This window comes from Mizuhopecten yessoensis, unplaced genomic scaffold, assembly GCF_002113885.1.
Source record: "Mizuhopecten yessoensis strain PY_sf001 unplaced genomic scaffold, ASM211388v2 scaffold3453, whole genome shotgun sequence".
Lineage (NCBI taxonomy): Eukaryota > Metazoa > Mollusca > Bivalvia > Pectinida > Pectinidae > Mizuhopecten > Mizuhopecten yessoensis.
In genome coordinates this window covers 107,552-122,781 of record NW_018405052.1, presented here as the reverse complement: position 1 = coordinate 122,781, position 15,230 = coordinate 107,552, and the positions used below count along the sequence as shown (strand labels likewise).

The following is a 15,230-nucleotide window of genomic DNA, read 5'->3' as shown; positions in this document are numbered from 1 at the left end:
ATTAGTAAAATAATGGTTTCTGGAGCATATCTTGTTTCATGAATGGACATTAGTTTAAAGATTCACCACGAGAAGGATATGTGTAGCACCCTAAAATGAGGTTGGTGTGACCTCTTTTTGTCCTTTGACCTTCACCTGAAGTACTAAATAATGGTTTCTGCAGCATGTCTCTGCTGCTCTTGCACGAATTCGCATCAAGTTTTGTATGTAAGTATATCATGGGAAGGCAGTGTTTTGCATCCTTAAACCAGGTGACTTTGACCTTGAAAATTATGGTTTCCAGAGTATATCCCTGCTGCTGTTTCATGAATTGGCATCAAATATTGTGTAGAGGTATATCATGGGAAGGTGGTATATCACATCCTACAATAAGGTCATTGTGGCTTCAATTTGATCTACGGTGTAATACAGGTTTCTTCAGCATATCTTTGTCACTGTTTATGAATGGGTTTCAAACTGTGAAGATATGCAGAGAGCCCATGCTTGGAGTTGAAACTAGTTTAAATAGAGGATTAGTAAAATCTGTTTTTTTAATCTCTTCCCAATGATGAAATTAGGATGAGAGAATTACTAGAAACTTGTCTGTCTGTGTGTCTGTGTGTCTGTGTGTCTATCTGTCTGTCTGTCTGTCGGTTCAGTAATTTTGTGTACATTTATCCTTAGATAACCAGTTTTAATTACTTTTCGCTCATCTTACTCATCAGATCAACATTTGACTGACTGCCATGATGTCCTATTTATATTAAGGTAATAGGATTGTGTCGCCATTTCTCAGTGGAATTTATTCAAATTTTGTAGTTATATTGCTTTGAAGTAAAGAAAATTTTCTGCCACAAAAAAGATAAAGGTTGTCAGAATTTTAAGGATCTTAAATGGAAATTTATGTAGAAAGGATTGTATTTTAAAAAAAGACTTGAAACACACATAAAAAGACTTGAAACACACATTGTTTTTGCAAAATAATGTCAATAAAAATGATACTAACATAGATTAGTATTGCATTACTGTATATTAATTTCATAAATGCTGAAATTGTGTAAAATTAATCTGACATCTATAAACGATTAAAAATTGACATTTCATAATAAAACCATATACACATAGTAACTGCATGCGATGAGTTATCGTTCTTGGAAAACTTCACAGTAGTGAAATAGGTAGCTGGTTTCCTGAAGTACAGAAAAATGGACACATGTGACTCATTGATAAAAAAACAACTGAATTAATGCCTGGATTGCTTTGCAATACTTTAATATTGAAAGACCACACTGTTCTGTCAATAATAAGCATACAATATTCATCAGTTTAATGTTAAACAATTGTGATACTGTCTCCCTACATTTGATTTTCAACTAGGGATGTCCTTCCTAATTCCGTTTAGCAATACACTCCTATGACCTTAAGAGAGTTATGGCCCTTGATCTATAATGCTTTACCAAAGCTTTGTCTGGTCTACTACTGAATTAGAAGATGGTTTCAACAAAATGTTCATCTTACCTATCCTTTGATCCTGTTTATGTGTAGCCACCTTGGTAATTCATTCATATAAAGAGTATTGGCCCTTGATTTACAATACCCACCAAAAGCTTGCCCTTTTCAAGTCTATTACTCCTAAAGTATAAAACAAATTTCAATGAAACTAACCGGAATAAGCAACCTATTAACTATTCTATAAACCTGTTTTTTTGTAAACTCCTTAAAGCCATGTTTTGGGTGTTGGTACATGAATCACGGGGGATATGTCTTTATCTTTACATTTCTTGTACACAGACAAACTTCAGAAAGAAAATGACTACACAAAGCTCAAACTAAGTATGTAGGTTGCCCAAGGGAAGAGAAAGACCCCTATTGAATTTGTGTGTGATTTGTCAAAAGTCAAGGTCACTGTTACTTAAATGGAATGGATTGTCTGGATACTAACTTAAGAACATCTGATTGCACAAAGTTCAGACATGACATGCGAGTTGCCCTCGGGAGGAGGAAGAATCTTATCGATTTTTTTTCAATAGATACATGTAGTTACGGTTTGTGGCAGCGATACAGGAGTTCAGCATATATGCATAATCATAGAATTTGTTTTCTGTTTGTGTTTAATTACATACTATACAAAACTTATTTTTTAGACATTTTCACGTAATTCTGACAAGAATGTGCTGTTTATCTATGATTTCCAGATGATATCCAAACTCCATCGCGGTCTCCCTTTCTATTATTTACCAATGCAAGGTAACGAGTACCACTGCATCAGTTATAACCACAAAGTAGAGCTCCACTCAGATTATTTTGACTTGGCATATTGTCCCTTCTATATAGAAGGTTGAAGCAAGCAAAAGGAGTTTTAGAGCAAATTTCCCTGTCATGCTTTCATAGGCTTTGCAACCAGTAAATTGGACACTCACTACGATGCTTCACAGTTAAAATTAACAGGTGGCAACATTAATAAAAGTGTAGGCTTTGTTATGTTAGGTTCTGGAGTTCAACTCCTGCAGTTTTTTTTTTATCTATTTTCCTTCAAAAAATCACTTTTCAAACAGCTATAACTCTGTGAAATGCATCACAACATTTGATTTTTATGGAATACTTCTTTTTGAAAAGGTTTAACGAATGTTTCACAATAGTGACCGTGGCTAAACATGTTAGTGCTCTTTACCTAAACACCTGTAAATGGTAACAAAACGACAAAACAGTTAATCAGAACTCGCAGAGTTTTTATTTTTCAATTGGTTACAAAATGATGGATTATACTCATGATATTCATAATAAAATTCAATTGGAATAAAATATATATATTCATATAAAAATAACAATTTTGATATGTGGTATCAATATGGCAGCTGAATAATTACAGAGTAACACACAATGGTTGTCTCTGTTACAATCATCTCTGGCAATCTCTTCTACAAAGTACTACTATTGTTATAAAAATAAAACATCCACGAATCGGCATGCATTCATTTCAACAAAATAAGATTCATTCCCTGATGTCCAATTTTGTGTTTTAGTTTAAATCCTCAATATCTTTTAATGTTGCATCTTTTATAAAGAAGGAAATGAAAGTCGTCCACTGTACAATGTATAGAAAATCAGTTAAAAATGGAGAAACCGTAGTTTTGTACGGAGGAATTGCCAGCATGAATGAGGAGAACATGATATACATTGGAACTAACCTCTAATAACGGAGAAAATCTCAGTCTTCATAAAAACATGCTCTAATAAAAAGATATTAGGCAGAATTTTTCCATTGTATACACAAATAAAACAAAGTAAAACAATAACATTATCTTTATAAACACAGCTATATACAAAAGTAATGTGTATATTTTGATTCTTTCTCAGTATTAAGAATTTGTTAGCACAAAAATAAAGAATAATGGTATTTCTGAAGAATGTACAATGCAGTCACTGAGGTTGAAAGCTCACGACATACCCAAATGACCTGATGGACTGTTGATGACACTGCTGTCTTTGAGAAAAACAATGGACAGCAATATTTAACTCCCTTGGATCACAGACCACATGGATCGCAATAGTTATCTCCCTTTGAGGATTCATCAATAGCCCATGTATCAAAAACACTGCTCTCTGGCATGCAAAAAAGTTGTTCTTGACCCGTGTTCATTGAAATTATAACTCTCAAACGCACTGCCAAGGATGCTTGAATAAACAATGAAGGCTTACTTTCAAGATCATACATAAATGACAATATCGAGGCTACTCCCTTACATCAACAATAGTCACTAGGTGCCTAAAAATGCTCACATTATCAATTTGGCGTAGACCTTTTGGTTCTTCTTCAGAGGTCATTTGAGTGTTTAACAAACCTAACCTCCAATACAGGTCAAGGTTGTTTTTTTTGCAAACTTTGTATCACTGCATGCTAACAGACTGTTTATCACAACTCTTAAGACAGTTCAGATCTTTAGAAGAAAACATAATTTTACTCTGTGACCTCGATTTAAGGTCAATGGTATCTTTTCACAAACTTTGATGCAGACAGCTATTGGTCAAACTGCTCTCTGATTTGCTATGACCACTTTATCTGTACTAACCAGTCTATATAAATATACAGTCAAACCTCAGAAGTGAACACAGGTAACATATGAATACACATGAATTTGGTAATAATAATACAGGCAATACTCATTTTCCCTCGATTTATATATAAATTGATGATGCTGATTACATGATGATATATATGTATCTATATAAACTCAAAAATATCGGAATGGAGGAGTATATACATAAGGTGTCCTTCTTGTCTTTAGATGACAATTTTCCTCCTACTGTAACTGTATCCAAAGCATGTTACATATACTACAGGTCTTAATGAAGTATCTATCACATCATTAGCTTTTTTTTATATCATTTAACATTTACACATCCAAAGTTACACATTTTTTTCTGAAATTTGTGTTTGTTTTTCTTTTTTAGTTAAAAAAGGTTGATTTTATTTCACTATGCATGTACATGTATTTGAAAAATGCATAGATTCAATTAAAGGACACATACATAAAAGAAATATTAAAGCTTTATACAATGAATTGTTTACAAACCCAGTCTTAACAGTAGCTAGAACAATATTCTACGACTGGTATTATGTCACAAATCTACAGGTAAACATGATACAAAAAGGTGTCTTTGTATGTTTGGATCAGCATCGATATAGATAAAAATGTATTATAGGGTTAATAAATGGGATTGGAAAGAAGCCTTACGAATTGACAGAGGACTATCATCTAATAGGACTGTGATAAAAAGGAATTACTAGAGGTACTAACTAGGGGACTGGGGTTACCAGGCATTAACTACTAGATATGTACTAACTAATGCGATTTGGGTTAACCATTATTAACTAACAGTTAACTAATAGGACTGGGTTTAACAGGTATTAACTACCAGTAGAAGTACTAACCAATGAGATTCCGGTTATTCATTGTTAACGTATAGGACTGGGGTTAACAGGTATTAACTACCAGTAGAGGTACTAACCAATGAGATTCCGGTTAATCATTGTTAAGTAATAGATAGATAACTAATAGGACTGGGTTTAACAGGTATTAACTACCAGTAGAGATACTAACCAATGAGATTCCGGTTAATCATTGTTAACTAACATGTAACAAACGGGACTGGGCTTACAGGTATAAACTAGCAGTACAGGTACTAACTAATCAGACCAGGGCTTACTGGTATAAACGAGCAGTACAGGTACTAACTAATCAGACAAGGGCTTACTGGTATAAACTAGCAGTACAGGGACTAACTAATCAGACCAGGGCTTACTGGTATAAACGAGCAGTACAGGTACTAACTAATCAGACCAGGGCTTGCTGGTATAGACTAGCAGTACAGGTACTAACTAATCAGACCAGGGCTTGCTGGTATAGACTAGCAGTACAGGTACTAACTAATCATACCAGGGCTTACTGGAATAAACTAGCAGAACAGGTACTAACTAATCAGACCAGGGCTTGCTGGTATAGACTAGCAGTACAGGTACTAACTAATCAGACCAGGGCTTGCTGGTATAGACTAGCAGTACAGGTACTAACTAATCATACCAGGGCTTACTGGAATAAACTAGCAGAACAGGTACTAACTAATCAGACCAGGGCTTGCTGGTATAGACTAGCAGTACAGGTACTAACTAATCAGACAAGGGCTTACTGGTATAAACTAGCAGTACTGGTACTAACTAATTAGACCAGGGCTTACTGGTGTAAACTAGCAGTACAGGTACTAACTAATCAGACCAGGGCTTGCTGGTATAGACTAGCAGTACAGGTACTAACTAATCATACCAGGGCTTACTGGAATAAACTAGCAGTACAGGTACTAACTAATTAGACCAGGGCTTACTGGAATAAACTAGCAGTACAGGTACTAACTATTCAGACCTGGGCTTACTGGTATAAACTAGCAGTACAAGTACTAACTAATCAGACCAGGGCTTACTGGTATAAACGAGCAGTACAGGTACTAACTAATCAGACCTGGGCTTACTAGTATAAACTAGCAGTACAGGTATTAACTAATCAGACCAGGGCTTACTGGTATAAACGAGCAGTACAGGTACTAACTAATCAGACCAGGGATTACAGGTATAAACTAGCAGTACAGGTACTAACTAATTAGACCAGGGTTTACTATTAACAAAGTTATTTACTAACGGGATTGGGGTTAATGGGAATTAATTAACAGTTAACTAATGAGACTGGGGTAAGCGGGTATTAATTAACAGGTAACTAATGGGACAGGGGTTAATGGGAATTAATTAGGGTATTAATTAACAGGTAACTGATGGGACTGGGGTAAATGGGAATTAATTAACAGTTAACTAATGGGACTGGGGTTTACAGCTATTAATTAATAGGTAACTAATGGGACTGGGGTTAATGGGTATTAATTAACAGGTAACTAATGGGACTGGGGTTAATGGGTATTAATTAAAAGGTAACTAATGGGACTGGGGTTAACTGGTATTAATTAATGGGTAGCTAATGGGACTGGGGTTAAAAGTGTTTTGCTGTAGATATATCATACAAATAAATTCAAGTACAGTCCAAGCTGCATTTAATGTTTCTTGACTGTATGACATAAAAATAGGATAAATTAAAGTACCTGATTAGGTAGAAGATACATTTTTTTGTAAATGAAATTCATTAACAGAATCACAATTTGCAGCACCATTTGAATGCTATTTTTAAAATCGTTCTTACTGGAAGAGCAAATAATGTGATCTTTTTGAATTCATTATTGTAGCATTTCCTTTATATACAAATATTATAAGCAATTTTGATGAAAATGTGTCAAATGTTGAAGATGTGGCCAAGACATTTTAATGAAACCTAGCTATTATGCAGAATAATTGCTGAATGTGCCGTTTGATGTCCTCCATCTTTAAAAATTTGTAAAATTAATGAAAGACACTTTAACTACAGAATCTTCTAATTGAAACAGATGTTGATGTATCTTCTCCTTTGTCAATGCCATTCCAATGTGTGGTATCTCTATCACTTGAGAAGAGGACATTTCTATGATCCAGAATTGCTAGTGCTGTCATTTTGGAACTCAATGTTCGGAGAAAGATGTCCACTTGTATGCAGATGAGTTATCCTCATCCACCTCAAAGCCACGGTATTGTCTGTTGGTAATGGCTCGTGGCTGCTGGTAGGGCTGATGGTAGGGCATGTAGTAGGTCTCAGGCAGGGCCTGGGACATGGCTTGCTGGCCTATCATTGCCTGTTGATAGGGGTAGCCAACAGCGTCAGGGTAACTCTGATATCCATGATTACTTTGTGATGGATCTTGCTTCTCATACACAATCTTGGTTTTCGGGGAACTGTAAATACATAGAGGGATTCTTGATTAAGTTTTTTTTTATCAAGAACATGACCTTTTGCAGCCCTGAAGCCTGCATTAACAGTAGTACATTTCTCCTACCTCTCCTGTAACTCACCTACCAGAGATTTTAACAATGGCATGGATTACTGTGTACATTATGAAATAAGTGGTATGCTATTATATCGTATCATTCTCCCTTTTTGCTGAAAAGAGAAATGAAAGTGTTTTTTTAATATTTCCCTAGTTTATTCAGTAGACCAGCAGAGTTGGGGCACCCTGTGATTAGTCCACTTCCAACTTGTGACCTAGCTAGTGCATGAAGACTTTATGTATACTAACACATCTTTATGTATACTAACACATCCTTATGTATACTAACACATCCTTATACAAGTTCACACTTTGATCATGTGTACATATGTCATCACACTTAATTAACTTTATGTATTCTTCATGTAGGTACTCTTGTTATACAACATATGTATGAGTTTATAAAGCTGCTGAACACTGATTTTGACAAATATAGAGGTATATTGTGGTGTACAATGTAACAATGTGTGGTAACATTCTGGTGTAGCATATTATACTCACATTTTCATAATAGGACATGTTCCTATAAGCTGGCATTTAAGTATATTTATTAGTGAGCTTATATTTGTTTTTGAGCGATTCCATTGATCAAATGAACTGACAATATGTACGTACTATGTCTTTGAACACACATATAGACTACATATGGTCAGTTAAAAGAAAGTTGAATAAATATTGTCAATCCCGTTCAAATTACAGGAAATTATAGCTGTTAAAATAAAATAAATTCCAACAATCCGAGTCAACATCGGAAAAAATCACAACAAACAGTTAAGTCGTTGATACGCGACAACGACAGCCTTTTATGATATATTTGCAAATCTGGCAATGAATTCTTTCTTATATTTACTTACATATTAATAATTGATTATTAAGTTCAATATGTACGCAATCATGAAGAAGAGACAAGTTTATATAGGTCACAAAGCTGTAGATGTTTTCTCGAGTTTTGACTTTCAGCATGCGGCCAACCGACCACCTGGTCAAATCTGTTTGTTTTGGCACATGTACAGGTAACATATCAATTAAGTAATAAATCAGTGATCTGTGGCCAGGTCTCGATTATATAATCATATTATAACACAGTTATATCATGACAATACACACTTCTGTCAGCATTGTGACAGGAACTTTCTGCGCTTGGTAATGATAGGACGTTATATATGGTCAGGCCTAAAATTGTTTACCTGGCGCGTGCACATGTTTACAAAAAAGAAATTAAACCATTGCTATCGTGTTGCATATTTATGTGCAAAGTGTCTGTCATAAATGACTATGATGGTCGCACATCATGAGTACTACTCGTTACCCGGTTGTTAGTTATCAGTGCTGCCATGAAAATATATCAGTTTGAGCTAGTTTTGTGAGGCTATTATTGAAACACCGATGGCCAAAGTCGATAAGAAAGTGCGTAATTTTAGTACTCAATCTTTCTTATTCAAACTATCCAAAATGTGGGTAAGCAGGGTTTGAACTATCACTAGACAGAAAATTATTGTTTTTATTATACAAAAAGTGTGTTCGAATCATCCGCCTATTCAAACTGACTGGAGGTTTTACCATAATAAACACTTCTGCAGGGAAAAAAAGTAAGCACACCTTGTCTTCAAATAACCTCAAGTGTACATCCAAAATGTAATCAAAACTTATATATCAGCAATGAACTTTGATAGACAAGAAAATGGGTCAATGTGATTTGTCTCGAGAGTATTTCCTCCAGCAAGCTATAGGCTAAACATCACTATTCTAAGTCTCTTGGACAATGGCCATTTGAAAGTTTAACACATATAACCTCTGTGACCATGAGTTTGGTTCAAGGTCATTTATTTCAATATAGCTGATATCCCTTCACTCTGTCAAGTACAAAACAGACCAGATGTCATTACTGTTCGGGTGAAAGTCATGTTAAGATTTTAAAACATTTGACCCCTTTGACCTTGAATGCAAGAATGTAAAAAAAATAAAAATAGCACTTAATCCAAGCAAGCTTCAAGTCACATATCAAAATTGAAACATCTGCATTGTTAATTCTCTTTTGATAATATTTATGTATTTAACCTGTGACCTTGGAACATTTTGTCAACTACATGTATTCTATTTACCTTGATCGTCTGCAGAACACCACACTGATAATAATGATGATGAGCAGGAACACAAGTCCGCCAATCGTCCCTGCCACAATGTAAATCCAAGTTGAGTCGTCTGGTTCTGTCAACAAACAAGCAATTGCTTCATTGACAAATCATTGTCAGCGTTTCATTGTTTAATGTGCCATATATTTTGACAATTTATGCATACGGTAGAGATTGTATTCCAGCTAGGACAAAATATTATGTACTGTAGCCTGGTATGATGATACTTACCACTCCTGTTCTCACAGTTGGTGCCTGAGTATCGTGATCCACATTGGCAATAAACTGTCTGGCTAGCAACACATGTACCTCCATTCTTACAGTAGTTGGAGTTCACTTCACATGTAGCTACAAAGTAAAATAAATCAAGAGACTGGGTGAAAGTTAGATCATACATGTACAACTTAATGAAAGGTAGATAACAGTTTAACGTCTAAATGTAAGACACAATGAAAAGTAGGAAGCAGCAATGTTTTATATGTCATCTTTGAAAACCTAGGGGTGCTTTCTTTGATACTCATATCTTCTCTATATCCTCAGCTATTGGATTATTGGTTTCAGGCATAAAAACTGACCAATTTCTAGGATGACATCAGCTGTCCTCTGAAAGGTGATATTCTCAATTTTGATAAAGCATCTTAGGACCTTTCCATTCAGAAAGAGTATTTGATTCCATCATATGTCTGTCTGAAGAAGAAATTGTTGAAATTTGACCCCTTTCGGCCCCAACCTTCAGACTCTAGAAATGAGTCAGGGTCTAAATAGACCGAAGGGCTAGATGCTTCAACATCAGTGTAAATATTCAGTAGAACTCAAAAGGAACAGATGACCATGAGAACGTCGCGCTGCTGGGTATAACGGCTTTAATCCAAGTTTTACGTTGACTAGTTTCGACACATGAGGCGTGTCGTCATTCAGTGTTACTGTTTTTTTCTGTTTTATATTTTGTGTAATGTAATGTTTTAATGTTTGTGTCTTGATAAAAAGGTAAATTAGTGTTGATGAAGGGTTGAATTGCCTTGAAAATTTGACAAATCCACTTTTTCTGCAGTCACTTTCCTTTCTTGCTTGCTTATATTTAAAAGTACTTACAGAGACACTGTGATACTGAGGTAGAGTTGGTTCCAGCTGTATAGATGTTAATGCTACTGGAGCTGCTGCATTGTTTACAAGTTGTTTGGCCAGTTACATCTTGGTACTGGTTAACGGGACAATTAGCACAAGTTCCTGAATTCTCATAGGTTCCCACAGGGCAAGGCCCTACAAATTACAAAATTAATACATCATTAACATAAAAGGCATGTAATAAATATATCTTTTAAAATTTTCTGTTGTTTTTTTACTGTTATTTTTCATTAAACCATGTCATAATAAACATAGATTTTAATTAAGTTTATACAGGGAAAATTTGGTACATAGTAAGCATATTATACTGTATACACATATTTTTTGTGCATGTTCAGGTTAGAGTCTGAATATTTCCCCCTGTGGTGTTTTGAATAGTCTTAAGTTATATTGCCCAATAATGAAGACTCAAGGTTAAAATTCCAAACAATCAAACAAGAAAGGGGAAATATCTCAGAATATTGCCATCATCAACATAAAAATAGTGTTTATTACTTTTATTTCATAATTTCATAATTTTGAAAATAAATGTTTTCCCTACTTTTTTAACCATATCCTTCTATAACATCTCAGTCACATCCTTCTATAGCATCTCAGTCACACCCTTCTATAGCATCTCAGTCACATACTTCTATAACATGTCAGTAACATTCTTCTATAACATCTGAGTCACATACTTCTATAACATCTCAGTCACATCCTTCCATAACATCTCAGTCACATCCTTCTATAACATATCAGTCAAATCCTTCTATAGCATCTCAGTCACACCCTTCTATAACATCTCAGTAACACCCGTCTATAGCATCTCAGTCACATACTTATATAACATGTCAGTGGCACCCTTCTATAGCATCTCAGTCACATACTTATATAACATGTCAGTAACACCCTTCTATAGCATCTCAGTCACATCCTTCTATAACATCTCAGTAACACCCTTCTATAACATCTCAGTAACATACTTCTATAACATCTCAGTCACACCTTTCCATAACATCTCAGTCACACCCTTCTATAACATCTCAGTAACACCCGTCTATAGCATCTCAGTCACATACTTATATAACATCTCAGTCACACCCTTCTATAACAACTCAGTCACACCCTTCTATAACACCTCAGTCACATACTTCTATAACATCTCAGACACATCCTTCTATAACATCTCAGTCACATCCTTCTATAAAATCTCAGTCACATCCTTCTATAGCATCTCAGTCACATCCTTCTATAGCATCTCAGTCACATACTTCTATTACATCTCAGTCACATCCTTCTATAACATCTCAGTCACATCCTTCTATAACATATCAGTCACATCCTTCTATAGCATCTCAGTCACACCCTTCTATAACATCTAAGTCACACCCTTCTATAACATCTAAGTCACATCCTTCTATAACATCTCAGTCACACACTTCTATAGCAACTCAGTCACATCCTTCAATAACATCTCAGTCACATCCTTCTATAACATCTCAGTCACATCCTTCTATAACATCTCAGTCACATCCTTCTATAACATCTCAGTCACACCCTTCTATCGCATCTCAGTCACACCCTTCGATAACATCTCAGTCACACCCTTCTATAACATCTCAGTCACACCCTTCTATAATATCTCAGTAACATCCTTCTATAACATCTCAGTAACACCCTTTTATAGTAACATTCTTCTATAACATCTCAGTCACATACTTAAATAACATGTCAGTAACACCCTTCTATAACATCTCAGTTACATACTTATATAGCATCTCAGTCACATACTTATATAACATCTCAGTCACACCCTTCTATAGCATCTCAGTCACATACTTATATAACATGTCAGTAACATACTTCTATAACATCTCAGTCACACCCTTCGATAACATCTCAGTCACATCCTTCTATAGCATCTCAGTCACACCCTTCTATAGCATCTAAGTCACATACTTCTATAACATGTCAGTAACACCCTTCTTTAACATCTCAGTCACACCCTTCTATAGCAACTCAGTCACATCCTTCTATAACAACTCAGTCACACCCTTCTATAACACCTCAGTCACATACTTCTATAACATCTCAGTCACACCCTTTTATAACATGTCAGTCACATCCTTCTATAGCATCTCAGTCACATACTTCTATAACATGTCAGTAACACCCTTCTATAGCATCTCAGTCACACCCTTCTATAACATCTCAGTAACACCCTTCTATAACATCTCAGTCACACCCTTCTATAACATCTCAGTCACACCTTTCTATAACATCTCAGTCACACTCTTCTATAACATCTCAGTCACACCCTTCTATAAAATCTCAGTCACACCCTTCTATAGCATCTCAGTCACATACTTATATAACATCTTAGTCACACCCTTCTATAGCATCTCAGTCACATACTTAACATCTCAGTCACATCCTTCTATAACATCCCAGTAACTCCCTTCTATAACATCTCAGTAACATACTTCTATAACATCTCAGTCACACCCTTCTATAACATGTCAGTAACACCCTTCTTTAACATCTCGGTAACCCCCTTCTATAGCATCTCAGTCACATACTTATCTAACATGTCAGTAACACCCTTCTTTAACATCTCGGTAACCCCCTTCTATAGCATCTCAGTCACATACTTATCTAACATGTCAGTAACACCCTTCTTTAACATCTCAGAGTCACATACTTATATAACATGTCAGTAACACCCTTCTTTAACATCTCAGTAACACCCGTCTATAACATCTCAGTAACATACTTATATAACATCTCAGTCACCCCCTTCTATAGCATCTCAGTCACATACTTATCTAACATGTCAGTAACACCCTTCTTTAACATCTCAGTCACACCCTTCTATAACATGTCAGTAACACCCTTCTTTAACATCTCGGTAACCCCCTTCTATAGCATCTCAGTCACATACTTATATAACATGTCAGTAACACCCTTCTATAGCATCTCAGTCACATACTTCTATAACATGTCAGTAACACCCTTCTATAGCATCTCAGTCACATACTTATATAACATGTCAGTAACACCCTTCTTTAACATCTCAGTCACACCCTTCTATAACATGTCAGTAACACCCTTCTTTAACATCTCAGAGTCACATACTTATATAACATGTCAGTAACACCCTTCTATAACATCTCAGTCACACCCTTCTATAGCATCTCAGTCACACCCTTCGATTACATCTCAGTCACATCCTTCTATAACATCTCAGTCACACCCTTTTATAACATCTCAGTCACATCCTTCTATAGTATCTAAGTCACATCCTTCTTTAACATCTCAGTCACACCCTTCTATAACATGTCAGTAACAACCTTCTATAATATCTCAGTAACACCCTTTTATAACATCTCAGTCACACCCTTCTATAGCATCTCAGTCACATCCTTCTATAACATCTCAGTCACCATTCTATAACATCCCATTGAGGAGTTAGACGCCTAACTCTTGGTCTCTCAATGGTAAAGCCTCTGATGAGGGCAGACAAGGAGGAGGAAGATCCTACCTCTGGTCGCCCTGCATAAGATAAGATACCAGCTATAGCCGACTGATAGCCGGCACTGGTACCAGGAGCTAATTTCTTACTGCGAAACAAATGCAGTAAACAATCTGTAATTAGGGGAACAGAGGCTTGAGTGGATCAACCTGCCTCTGACCACACCAATCGCAGAAGATGCTCCATCTAGACTGGTAGACTGTCGCGGAAGAAGACCTGATGGACCTAGCGTTACAGTCTGACACCGGTCCAGAAAACCCCTTCTGCAGGAGACCACTGGAGATAGCCTCCACGCGTGAAGGTAGAGTATAGCCGGGCAGGAGTGCCTGATTCTGGACCTCGGCTGTTGTAACAGGTTCCACCTGGGTGGGAGGACCAAAGGCTCTTTCACTAGAAACGACACAAGCTGAGGAAACCATGGTTGCCTCGGCCACAAGGGAGCCACCAGAACTAGGGAGCAAGGCTGCTTTTTGTACTTCTGGAGGACCTTGGCCACCAAGTTGAAGGGGAGGAAGGCGTTAGCATGCAACCCCTTCCAGTCGAGAGACAGAGCATCTACTCCCCATGCTGCTGGATCTGGAACGGGAGACACAAACGTCGGCAACTGATGGTCCAAGGCTGTGGCAAATAGGTCTACATGAGGCCTGTCCCAAACCAGAAATACTGCTCGGAATATGGATGGATTGAGCTGCCACTCCATCAGAACCGGCTGAAGATGTCTTGACAGGGTGTCTGCAAGGACATTGAGTCTGCCCTGAAGGTGCTTGACCTGAATGGTTAGGCACAACTCCTGGCAAAGAAGCAAAATGTGAATGGCCAGGGCACACAGGACGTGAGACCTGGTGCGCCCTTGCTTCTGCAGATAAGCTTAGACAGTTGAGTTGTCTGGTGCCACACAAATCAACTGGTCTTGCAGGTAAGACCTGAGGTCCTGGATGGCCAACAACACTGCCCTCATCTCGAGCACATTGATGTGCTCGGAAAGATGATCCCCTGTCCACGAACCTGAGCGAGCCTGCCTGTTC

The 15,230-nt window shown here is 36.7% G+C and overlaps 1 protein-coding gene across 1 annotated transcript in view; it reads right to left on the bottom strand.

Annotated features, from left to right (window-relative positions):
* Nucleotides 1–5,595: 5,595 nt before the first annotated feature.
* Nucleotides 5,596–15,230, bottom strand: part of LOC110447500 — a 114,877-nt gene continuing 105,242 nt past the window's right edge. Inside the window, exons 48-51 of the mRNA XM_021493236.1 lie at nt 10,659–10,826; nt 9,798–9,914; nt 9,537–9,642; nt 5,596–7,342 (exon numbers count right to left, since the gene is read on the bottom strand). Coding sequence (XP_021348911.1) covers nt 7,072–7,342; nt 9,537–9,642; nt 9,798–9,914; nt 10,659–10,826 — 662 coding nt within the window. The 3' untranslated portion in view covers nt 5,596–7,071. The remainder of the gene's footprint in view (nt 7,343–9,536; nt 9,643–9,797; nt 9,915–10,658; nt 10,827–15,230) is intronic.